Genomic DNA, 13,311 nt, shown 5'->3' with positions numbered 1-13,311 from the left:
CAGATCCATCTGCGCTCTGCTGAAACATTTCCAAATCAGCTGAACCAACTGGGGATGGAGTCGCCATTCGTCGGGGCGCGGAGCTTGAGAGTGTGCATCTGCTGCTATGTTAAGTGAGCCCGGAATGTAAATGGCACGAAGGGACCTCAGATGTTTCGGACTCCATAGGAGGAGATGATGGGCGAGATGCAACATGTGACGAGACCGTAAACCGCCTTGGCAATTGATATGCGCAACAGTCACAATGTTGTCTGTGCGAACTAATACGTATTTGCCTCTTAACTCATTGCTGAAACAGACAAGTGCAAGATATACAGCCCACATTTCTCTTTAGTTTATGTGCCAATGCAGCTGGGGTGTCTTCCAGACCAACGAAGCTACAAGCCTGTCGTACGTGGCCCCCCACCCTGTGTTGTAGGCATCTGTGCATACCACTGCATGCCTAGAGACCTGTATCAGAGAAACGCACGGTCTAACCACAGAGTGAAAGTGCGACGAAACGCAGGTGTAATGATAACACGGTGAACGTCACAACCTCTCCTTGGGACTAGGTCGTAAAGCCAATGTTTAAGCGGTCTCATATGGAGCAGCCCGAGCGGTGTCACGGCTGCTGCAATATACCCCAGGAGCTTCTGAAATTGTTTCAGCAGGACCACGCTCTTGAATGTATTCAGGCAAGTCAGTATTGACTATACAAGTCCAGTTCCATCCCGAGAAAAAAAGATCCACTGCACGGGGCAACGTTTTCTCTTTTTTCCAGTTGACCCGAAGACCCAAACGAGCGAGGTGTTTGAGAGTAAAGTCTCTGTGATCGCACAGCATCTGACGTGATTGAGCTATTATGAGCCAATTGTCTAGCTATGCGAGAATGTGCACACCTTTCTCTCTCAGGGGTTTTAAAGCCCCCTCCACTACATGGAGAGCCGGAATGGGAGGACTGTGTACTGGTATGCTCGTCCCTCAAACGCAAAGAGTAGAAAATGGCCTGTGTCGGGGATAATCAATATGTGAAAGTACGCATACTTTAAGTCAATAGATGCAAACCAATCGTTTGGACGAATGCATGGAAATATGCATTTGGGCGTCAGCATCTTGAACGGCATTCTATGAAGTGCATGGTTCAGAGTACGCAGGTCCAAGATTGGAAAAGATTGCAAGCCGCCGCTTTTCTTGGGGACAATAAAGTAAGGGCTGTAAAACCCTGACCTCATCTCGGCTGGTAGGACTGGCTCTATTGCGTCCTTCACCAGTAGGATAGGAATCTCCACACATAGTACATGTGCATCGGCAGCTCTTACCACGGTGAAACAAATGCCGGAAATTTTGGGGGTGCCGAAAAAACTGTATCGCATAACCTAGACAAATTGTGTATAAAAGCCAATGCGACGGGCTGGGAAGCTGTTTCTATGCCCCCAGATACCGTGCAAGGGGGAATAAGGGCACGATCAGAGTACCCGCGGCTTGCGGGTGTAATGTAACACTCACCTGAGTCCGCTGAGGGAAGGCTGAGTAGGTGAGACTTTGTGAGAGTCTCAAGCTGACGATGGGAGTGTGAGAGCTGGATAGAGGATGGGGTTATGAGACAGTTTGAAGCTCCGCAGCTCCAGTGGAAAGCTGGAGACAGAGGATGGGTTATGAGTCCGTGAGCGTCTCGAGAACTCCTGTGAAGAGCCGGAGGACAAGGATGGTTTATGAGCCCACTCAAAACTCCGGAAATCTTCTAAAGACCTGGGGATGAAGGAGTTATTCGCTCTTTTTTTGACAGAGTGGGTGCCGGGGGAACGGAAACAAAACAAAACCAAAGATTCCCCACCCGGCCCTCCTCCGGGGGGAGTGGTGCCTTCACCATCTCCCAAAGAGCGATCCCCTCTATCTCTCAGGGCTACCTTGACTTACGTTTTCCACCCTTGGAAGCGGGCTGAACGGGCGGAGCGGGCTGCTGACAACCGTTTCCTTGCTTCTTAAAAGAAGAGCCCCGGGGAGGATGGGAGGCTGCTGCAGTACGCCCTTGGCCAAATCGTAACCTCCCTAGTGCAGATCCCTCTGAGCCTAGGCCTGGTGGACCTGCAGCAATGCCATGGCATGCAATGCTGAAGCTGCCTCCCCACAAGCCCGGAAAGCACCTCCGGTCAGACAGGAAGACTGCTTACAGGCCCGTAAGGAGAGAGTAGGCTGGTCCCGCCAGGAGGAAGTGACACCGGCCGGACACAGTTGCATTGTGACCTGCTGCTCCACTGACGGGATACCAGCATACCCCCCTTGCAGCCCCACCATTGAGAGAGGTGAGGGGTGAAGGCTGATTCGGCTGATTCCGGTGAAAAAAGGAGAAATGCCACCTGTCTCCGCAGATCCACCATATTCATGCCTTGGCAGAGGGGGCACGTGCTGGAGCCCAGCACAAGAAAGACAGCAATCATGGCCATCCTGGGGAGCAATGAAGACACTGCATACAGGAACGGAGCACGGACAGAATGCCATCTTTAAAAAGACGCACCCGACCATGACACGAGTGAGTCTTTAAAAAGACACAAAACTCAAACGTGCTGCTCTTTTAGGGAAATCACTGTTTTGTGCTGTTAATGAAGCACACAGGGAGAGGCTACGCACTCACTCAAACTCAAGTCCAAAACTGGGGTGGAAAGGGGTGGAAATAGCTGCGAGCCTCTGCTGTGGTGCTTTGAGTCCAACCAACTTCAGCAAGCAGTGTTGAATTTCTCAAGATAGGATACGATCTTCGTGGATCAAAAACGCTTCTTGAGAGCAGAAACTCCCAGCTTCGAAGCAACAAAGCTGATTTGGTATTGTGCACCTGCTGCTTATATACGCACCTGGAGGGGAAACACCAACATTATGCAAATACCTGCATGTCAAGTTCATTGGTGTTTTGTTACTACATTCTCGAAGTAGACACGTCGCCGGTTAGCGGTTCCCAATTCGTCAGTCACAACGTGACGTCGTAGTGACAACTGAAAGGGAACTTAAATTCATGAAGTGACACTACCACTGAAAATTGCCTTTTTTGCAGTGTTAGAGTATGTGCTATGTGGTTATGTAGCACAAGCGACTTTTTGTAAGTAATTACATACCTAAAAGAGCTATTTCCAGCACACATTCTCCCCCATTGTGATGTCAAAGGCTTTACCATAAATGTTTCCCCACATTTGGAATAAAAAAATCTTTATTTAGTGCCTTTTCAGTGGAATAAATGAAAAGTAAAAAGACTTATTCCACATGATCAATGAGACCCACCACTGACACATGAACTAATTGCTACTGAGTGGGAAGTTCTTAGAGTTTTAATTAGTATAAACAAAGTCATTGGAGATGATTTTTGTTTTGGCCGCAAGCGTATTTCTGTCCTCATCTTACTAAGATAGTTCAGCTGATAAGCAATCTAAAGCTGCCTATGTGCAATTGCTAGAGATTTCATCATTTATTCTGTTGGAAATGTCAATTAATAGTGCATTTGATGAATATATATATCACTTCATATGCAATGTGTAAAGCCTAAGATAACCAGCTGCTATAGTTACCACACTTCATTAGAATTTTAAATGTAATAAAAACATGGCACACAAAATAAATGGTCTTGTAATGAGCTTGCACCCTCTACCCAAACAAAGAGAAAAAGCAGCACATTTTTGAATACGCCGGGTGCAATCTTTGAAAATATTCTACAAACCAAGTGTAACTTGGTGGAATGGTTTTCCCTGGGGCTTACAAATGTATAATATGCCCAGCAATTAAATAATATCCAAATTGTCCAAAATAATACTACCTGCTTATAATAAACAGTGCTTGCTTAATATGATACTTCTACTTTGTTGCCTTTTTAACATTTTATGCTTACAGTATATGCAGATTAAAAAATGCAGAAGAGCTGTGCGATTTAGGCCTTTAGCTTTCTATTATCCTTTCTATTAGGCCTTTAGCTTTCTATTATAAGTATTTTACCATGACCAATACCGATCCGTGAGTCAAAGAAAAACAAATCTGTTATTTCATTATTGAGTGCGTTTACATGCACAGAATAAGCAGATAACTATCAAAAATCATATAGAATTATAGAATTATAGAAAACTATTTTCATGCGTTTACATGCAAATCAATAAACTGTCTATGCAGAAAACTGTGTTTACATGGGACTTGGAGATTTGTCAGGTTTCTCGCAGGCAGTGACTTCACCGCCTATAGTACACAATAGTCGTTCAAAAAGCCGACGGCATATCTGTCTTAAGCTATACTGTTGTATCTCTTCTGTGTCTGCACAACCTGTAAATTTAACATGAGCTTTTATTTTCGCAGTTTCTCTGCCAACTGCTTAAGTGGAGCAAAGACTTTTATGCGTTACTTTGTGCTTACTTCCGCATGTGACATTTATCTTCCACACACGGAGACACGGACATGGACAAAACCTAAGAAAGCCGGTTAAGGTAATAACATGCCACGCGAAATCGGGGTAATAAGCAAAAAAAACTACCTGTGCCGATTGTTTTCTGCTTACGCCGTTTATGGGTTTTTCACTGATATGCTCACACAAAAATCACTGCAACAGATGCTTTCCAACAGGTGTTTTACCATTTGTTGTAAACTTGTGGACCTATTTTCCAAAACGCCTCACACCCGTGTATTCTTCCGTTGAGAGCTTGAATAATAGACACTCCAGCCCAGTTGGTGGCAATAATCCACCTTTGCCAATTGCAAAAATACAAACAACTCTGTTTCCGGCGGCGGAGTAATACCGTACCTCACAGCACATTTACTACAAGTCAATGGAGTTGGACAAAACCTACAATAAAACCTGTTGGAAAGGATCTTTTGCAGTGATTTTTGTGTGAGCATATGAGTGAACACCCCTGACCACTGTGAGTTTCACGTCTTTGTAAGTGAAAGTTTAATGCATTTTAGGAAGGATTGTTCCAGTGCACCTATGCAGCTATTGGTTGATACAACAGAAACCGAAAATTCTCGGGCCAGCATCAAATGTCCAAACTTCAGTCAAAACTGTTCTATTTCATCATAAACAATTTGAACACAGGCCTTTAAGTGTAAAAGCTGAACTTGTCCTTTAAGCATAATCTGCGTAAGACTTACGCAGTGTCTTTAGCTTTTTCCTACTTTTGAAATGATTAACAATTAATTTAACTTATAATTATTGAAAACAGGTTGCTCGTGACGCAGTGATGAGTAGTATAAATGCAAGGTGTAAATTGCGTGAATATCTTAGTTGATACTTTTCAGGATTCCATAATGTTCAGACCTTTACGTGTTATTTGGAGATTGCTTTTAATTTGCAAAGCTTAAGGCGATCAACAAAAGGATTTGTCTAACGTGGTAAATTGGCACAATTATCCTCTCAAATGAATTATTCTGTGAAATGAATCATTGAGACACATTTCTTTCCATTAAACCTTTTGAAAATACGCTGTAGTACTCAAGGACCTTTTTGATGAATCTTTTCCATGAGCTGTTGTTTTAATTATCCTCTGCAGTATTGGCTGAAAAACGCTTCAAGTTGAAGACAACCTTGAAAGCATTTCAACATCATTTGAATGCCATTATATAAAAGTTTGTTCGTTACTCTGTGTGTCTCTGTTCCATTGAATCATCCCTTTGCCATGCCATCTGGCTGTGAAACGGGAATGGCTTTATTACCATCCCACTATACTCTTTTCTTTCCTGTTTGTGCAAAGTTTGGTTGAATCAGACTAGCAAATAGACTGAATTCTTTGCATTCTTGGTCGAAAGAATGATGTCATATCCTATTTTATTCCATGACTATCAAATGACAAAAATAAAAAATAAGGGAAATCTTAAAAAGTTGTGAAAGATTGAGCTCAGAGTGAGGAGGTTTACATTCAAGAATGTGTTCGCCTTAAGGCACAAGCTGATAAAGTACAATATGAGTATTATTTTTTATGCCTTTCATTTAGGGTAGCTTCCTGCTATTTTCATGCTAATGTAAATGAGTGAATATGAATAGGCAGTTACACTTGCCTTCTAGCATACTTTTTTGAATTCACCTGGCATGACTTTTTAAACACGTAATAATAAGATCTAGCTGCATTTCCGTCAATGTGGCCACATCTGGTTTTGCTTTACAAAGCGAAAATGTTGTCTGAGAAAGAACAGCACATGTTCTGTGTGTGTATGTGCTCTGGGCTGTTAAGAGATCGTCCCCATGGACCATCCCATCCTACAATAGCAAAGATTAACAGTCAATAGATGTGGCACAGTGTCTAAATGTAGTCATTAGACATGACATGACATGACATTACACATGACAAGCTTCTTGTAACTCAGTCATGTGTTATGGGCTGTAGAGATTATATGCTTCACCTCAGGACACTTTAAGAGGTTTTGAATTACAGTCATTTATTTACTCATTTTCATCTTACTCCCTGCATGGTTGACAAAAGTCCTTAGAGAACTGATCTCAATGACACCAACAGTTATTTATTATAAATAATCCACAAACAACAATATATCAACATGACAGGGAAGTGGTCTCTCCTTTTCTGCTTGACATTGAAGGATATATTGTGTTTTTGAGACGTAGCTGTCAAATGACCTGTCAGTGTAAGATATAGCTGTGAGATAAAGTGAGATATTTGAAATGAGGGTCAGTTGTCATGACTATAGTGTACACCTGACTTAATAAAACAGTATTTTTTTGTTTAATCTCCTCAGTATTAGCATGTTAGATGTTTGACATTACATGTCTGAAGGACAGATATTCAAAGCTCCTGTTGTGGCTATGTGGTGTGTAGATCAGATGTTTATAAAATAAAAAATAAATGACAAAGTCCTTGATTTAATCACTTTCAATTTTGCTACATAGATTAAAAGCAGCGCTGTCATTTGTGAATTAATCATGCTGTCAAATGAGACATTTTTCACAGAAGACTTAGGGCCCTATCTTGCACCCAGCACAATTGACTTTGTCAGTGACGCATGTATCATTCGTATTTTGCATCGGCGCACAGCGGGTTTTCCCCTCCACAGACACACGTCGGCAAACTAGGGAATGTTTCGGCGTAGGGAATGGCGTGTTTCGGCGCAAACCATCCCTGATGCTATTTTCCAGTTTCAAAAAACAATTGCGCCACTGACCAAAAAAAACTAGTCTTAAGTCAGTGGCGCGTTGCGCGTTGTTCATTATGCGATTTTAAGGGCGCATGCTTGACCATAATGTATAGCCTGCACAACGCGCCCACACTTTGCTTTTCTAATCTACACAGATGCAACAGTTATTTTTGCAAATCATAAATTGTTACAATAAAAAATATTAACACATGAGAAAAGGGAAATCATAGTGGTGAGCATTGTGGTGATAGTTTTTATTTATTGTGTGGCTGCGTTAAAAAATTCTCATGCAAATAACGATTAAAATATTTTCATAAGTTTGTTGTGTGGCTGTATTACGTTTATTTTATGTAAATAATAATTAAAATGTTTTCATAAGAAACCTTAATGTAAATGAACTTGATTTGTAAGTGTACTTTGGGGTTGGACCTTGCTTGCATTCCTGGGTCCGATTTCAAAGCCTCCAAACCCTTTCAGCGGTGAGGGTGGACGCAGCGATGTCCTCTGCTGGCGTCAGGTCATGTGTAGAGGCAACCTCCCGTTACACGGCGTGCCCGATTTATGCTGGCAAGCTTGGGATTCCCCCATCTCCTGACATCATTGTAGCGCTTGGCGCAACTATGGAGATCCTAGCTGATGAGATAATTGTGGCTATTTCCTCTCACGCCTGTTTAACCTACGCTGATTTGGGCGGGTTTCTCCTATCCCCATACAAAACAACTTCTCTGTCTTTGACTGCTCTTACAAGAACGTCGGTCTCCTCGGCTGTGAACCGCTCCTGGCATATGCCTGGTAAATCCGTCATAATAATAGCAACCCACCATGGAACTTGCGCCTTTGCGTTTAAAGGGAATGTTGGATAGCGTTCTGATTGGTTTATTTGACGTTACGACCAAACCACACTTATGAATAATGAACCTACTTCAGACCAACCCCTTATTGATTGAGTTATTTCTCCCGCCGGGAAAATAGCAACAGCGCCCAAGATCCGCCCACAAAGTCACTTGCGCTTTGCGCTTTGCACTTGCGTTTCAGATCGTTAAAATAGGGCCCTTTATGTTTTTTTTTATAAAATTCAAAGCTAGGGATGAGCATAAGTAATCGATTGATCGAGTACTCAAACATGGAATCAACGATCAAACATGAAAACGATGACCGTGTGGGTTTATTTATTTATTTATTTGTGGTTATGGGGGCATTTGGATATTTGGTTAGCGTTACAAGCGCCTGCAACTCCGCCGATCCACGCAATGCTAAGAAGCTCAACACACCTCACATCACTGAGGCATTATGGTTTTTAAAGGATGCAGTAATTTTCAGATTCACTTTAGTAAGACGAAAATACAATCAGTCAGGTGCAAAATGTACAGCGCCTTCACAAGTGTCAAATGTCAAGAGATACCAGAAAGCCATACGAACATAACATCTTGACTGAGAACAGGTGAGAGGAAGACATGACACAGCTAATCGCTAAAGGGATAGCAAAAAACTTAAAGCTGCTTATTGTTATTAAGCTTAGGCTTTAGCTGAACGTGTTTTAAAGCGCGCTGTTATGGTGCACTTACACAGTGGGAGTCTTGCAAAGTCTTGCATTTTGTGCAGATAGATACACGTTGTATAATACATTTATGTTGTATCAAGGTTTAATATTATGTAGTGCTTCATAGAAATTGCATAAGTTTGTGTTTATTAACCCAATTCAATTCATCACGCAACTTCTCCTGTTAGAGGTTTCTATAAAAACATTTAATTCATTAATAATCTAGTATATGTTCATTTTTCTGTCATATTTTATTTTCACTTTAATGCGTACGCCCCACTTGATTGCCCCCCCCCCCCCCCGTTAATCGAGTACTCGTTTTTCAGACCGATAAAAAAATACAAACATGCACATCCCTATTCAAAATATTGTTGGACATTCAGTTCATGTTTATTCAAACTGTGGCATTTTTAAGGATAGATAAGCTTTTGACATTCAGTCTGTGTCATTCTGAACTACATGCTTAAGGACTTAAATATGGATAGTAATTCAAACCAATTTGCATTCAAACTGCAATCATTGTGGGAAAAAAACGAATCGACACGAGAGATCAGTGATTGAATCTCAGTAGGATAAGAATAATAATTTTCCTCTGCCAGCTTAATGAATTCAGTGTCTCTGATAGCAAGCTTACCCAACTTTTTAGAAGAAAACGGCTTTTAGCATAATGAATATATAGAAGAACTTTTGAACAAACTGAATGCTGATAAGGCCTAATTATGATCACCAGAAGATATGGCAATAGCTTGAACTGATTTTAGACGTAATAAAAATTGAATGTCACTTGAAAGCTTTGAATCAGTTCGTCCCCCTGCTGCCTTTCTTTTACTTTACTAGGGTAGCGTTTGCTAACTCAGCTTGTCTCATTTACAAGAGTTCTCTTATGTGCAAATAAAGAGTTAAATTAGCTTGTAGCACATTAGATCACAGCTAGAGCCAATATCCTTGAGCGCCACGTGGAAAGAATTCCATGTAAATTGCCTCCTGCAGCATCTTTTCATGCCATTTCTGTTTGTTATTAGCACACGGTTGCCTGCTTATTGTTAATATTTCCAGGCTATTAAAACCCCCCTCAGCCATCAACAAAATGATTGTTAATCCTCTCACAAGTTGTCTGTAAGGAGCGCCGAGAGACCTATTCTAAATCGACATAAACCAATTTATCAAAGTATTCACACTGCTTCCATTTTAGATACGCTAATTGTTTTATACGTGGATTTAGCATGCCTAGTTTGTTTAATGTCAGTTTAATCTTATTCATTATAATCCAGTCTTTTCATTGTGACAAACTGTGCTGCTTTTTACTATAATGCATAATACACTAAATCTGATCTGTAGACTTTTGATCTTTTGAAGTAGACTACAATATAGTTTTTTTCTGTTCTGGGAGCATCACTCAGATATGGGGAATATGGTGGTGAAGCAGTCAATAATATAGTCAAATCAAAAGCTTTTACTGCAAAATATTAAATCTGTGTACAGCTGTATAGCTAAATAAAGTTCAAGGTGTTCTGAATGCTTACTTGTGACATGGTTTTGAAAGGTATGTATCCAGTTTCATCCAGTTTTATACTTCATAGCAGTCTGTAGTTTTTTATGAGAAGAAAGCTTGCAAGGCTGGCCCACATCATGGTCACTCTATGCAAAGAATTGAAATGTGATGGTGAAAAATACATACTAAATATACACGTTGGCATGTGTGGTTTACGGGGACATTTCCAAAGACGCAATGCATTTTATACTGTAAAACTGTTATATTCTAGTCTTTAATCTATGAAAAACTACCATTTAGTATGTTTTTTTAGTATTTCAGTTTATGGGGACACTTGCTGTGTCCCCGTAAACCATGGTTATAGCATAGTTAACATGACATTATACACGATTCATGTCCCCGTAAACCACATATCCCGACCCACACACACACGCATTCTGGTTTCCATGTTTTGTGGGGACATTCCATAGATTTAATGCATTTTATACAATACAAACTGTATATTATATTCCCCTCCCCTAACCCAAACCCTAACCCCAACCATCACAGAAACCTTTCTGATACCATAGATTTTTCATTCTGTTTGATTTATAAGCTTGTTTCCTCATGGGGACATCAAAATGTACATTTCCACTGGTGAACTAGATGATCGCATTTGCCATCGGAGGTCATTTTAAGAAGCAGGGCTGGCTGGTTCGTCACGTTTGCCACGAGTGTGCTATACCTCCTTTTCCATTTGTGAATGGCAAACCCTCAGGAGAATTAGGATGTGCTTTGAGACATTATGGACCTGCCAACCTGCGAGAGACACACTGCACGTCTGAGGTTGAGGGGAAGCCCTGTGCTTTTTGAAGTGAAACCTCACAGACATTGTTTACTCTTCTGGGATTTGGGCCACACAAGAATACGTGTGTCGTGACGGCAGTGTAGAGGCCGAGGAATGTTGCTCACAATCCCCACACTGTAGACGAGTGCCAGCCAGGGTGCAAGATGTTTGGAATATTTATTTTAGCATCAATGTTTAAATAAGACATTGGTTTATAGCTTGAATTGATGCTGGATTATGAAGAGTCCTTGTAGGATTTGTTTCTGATGTTCTTGGCTGGCATCCACTTGCACTCTTTAAAGGACTTGCAAGGCTCTGGTTCAGTGTCATGCAAACTTCTGTTTAATGTCTTTGTCTTTGCCAAATGAGAAAAGCGATTCACCTTTTTTAAGATTAAGATCCCCAATTACACCTTGTGTTAAAATTCATTTGGGGGAATCTGAAGTGGATAGCATTAAGTACAGATTTAAGTTCAAAGCCTTTACCAATTTGTTTCTTTTAGTTTTTTTGCTTAATTACATGCAGTAACACAGTGACTTTGAAAATCCAAACATGTCACATAACATGCATTTCACGAGTTCACACTTACAAATAATTCTGAACAGGGTTATTAATATGCGTATTTGGCGTGCTGTCCGAGGAGAGGGCTCCAAGCTCGTTAATGGCCTGAGGCCGGAGCGCCTCCTGGCGGGGAGAGGGTTCCGGGCTCGGCCATAGGCCCGAACCCAGAATAATCTCCCCTGTTCTGGTTAGTAAGGTGACTAGGCAAATCGTGCGGAGAAGGGGAGGTGGAGGGATGCTGAAACTATCAAGAAATGAGGGTGAGTTGATTTTCAGTCTATATAGGTTTCTGTTGATGCCGATCAGGTGAAGACCTGATTGCTGATTGTCGACAGCTGGTCATAGTTACAAGGTAATTAGGTTGATTATTTGAACGTGCTCCTCCCGAACTTTGTTAATAAAACATAATTTAGTTTTCGTGTCCCTACCAGGTGTAAACAGCAAAATGTCTCAAGACAAATCTTGATCTTAAGTCGTACTTATTTGTCTTGCAGAGTCTGGATTTGATGTGCCGAAGGTGCTGGACAATGTTGCTAAACAAATAAACCGGACGGCCAGGAGGCGAAGACATGCTGGTGACGATGACTACAACATTGAGGTGCTTCTTGGAGTAGATGATTCTGTTGTCCGCTTCCATGGAAAAGAGCATGTGCAGAACTATCTCCTCACCCTTATGAACATTGTGAGTTTTCCAGCATCCTCAAGAAAATCTGGTCAATTCTGTTCCCCCTGCTAAACCCTATTAACATTCCTTCTAATTCAGTCCCCTGGCTCGCGTTAAAATGGAAAGCACAGGTGTCTAAGTGGCCTTATGAGATTCAGAAATCATTTTAACATGATTACTGATGACAAAATACAGTTCATGTAAAGTAAATGGCAGCAGTCAATATTTACTCATATGCAAACATGTCATGAAAGCGCTCCTCTAAATAGATTGACTTTTTATGAGGAGTGAAATTGGCCATCATTTTCACATTTCTAATCATGCATTTAATTTTGCAGGCGATCCCAGCAAAACTACAACATTAACTAATGTGATAAATCTGAATTTAATTCCTATTCATGTGAAAGGTGCCCATTCTCTCTGCCCGACTGACATGTACTAGTATTTTTCTTTCACTTGTGAAATGTAACCACAGATGCCATGTATAATCTGGGGATATAATAGCATTAGCAAACTTTCTAGAGCACCGTTATTGCTAAACATATTCATGTCTGCTAATTGCATAATGTGATGCCAAAGCTACACTAAGGGAATGTTTTTGTGTAATTGCGTCTGAAACACGTATGAGAAATCAGTCCAATGGTGAGACGATGGGCCCTATTTTAATGATCTAAACGCATGATCTAAAGCACACAGTCTAAACGGGCATCTCCAAATCCACTTTTGCTAATTTGACAATGGGAAAAAAATGTGTGCACCAAACACACAGCCTAAAAGGGTTGTTCATATTCTCGTAATGAGTAATGGGTGTGTTTTGGGCGTAACGTGCAATAAACCAATGAGAGCCTTAGCATTCATCCTTTTTAAAAGCCAGTTGTGCTCGCACCATGCCTATTTCCTATTTTTGGTGGAATTTTTAACCTGAAAAAATTAATTCAGGAAGAAGACCCCCACTTTAATATTAATGTTAAAAGATTGCGTTGTTTTTATTTGTATTGTAATTATTTTTTTTGTATTAAAACCTTTAAAAGTCGTTTGCTTTCAGTCATGGCTTAACAGGCTTTTAATTGCTGTAAATGGATAGCCTACATGATCGGTGTAATCTCAAAAAATTATTTACAAATATGCAAAAACAGGTTTGT

The 13,311-nt window shown here is 40.9% G+C and overlaps 1 protein-coding gene across 3 annotated transcripts in view; it reads left to right on the top strand.

Moving 5' to 3' along the window:
* The window catches only part of adamts3 (ADAM metallopeptidase with thrombospondin type 1 motif, 3), a 169,963-nt gene that overhangs the window by 46,061 nt on the left and 110,591 nt on the right, over nucleotides 1-13,311 (top strand). For all 3 annotated transcript variants that reach the window (XM_065267191.2, XM_065267190.2, XM_065267189.2), the window contains exon 5: nucleotides 12,000-12,187. In XM_065267191.2, coding sequence (XP_065123263.2) covers nucleotides 12,000-12,187 — 188 coding nt within the window. The remainder of the gene's footprint in view (nucleotides 1-11,999; nucleotides 12,188-13,311) is intronic.

Source organism: Paramisgurnus dabryanus, chromosome 5, assembly GCF_030506205.2.
Source record: "Paramisgurnus dabryanus chromosome 5, PD_genome_1.1, whole genome shotgun sequence".
In the NCBI taxonomy this organism is placed as follows: Eukaryota; Metazoa; Chordata; class Actinopteri; order Cypriniformes; family Cobitidae; genus Paramisgurnus; species Paramisgurnus dabryanus.
This window is presented reverse-complemented; position numbering and strand designations above follow the sequence as displayed.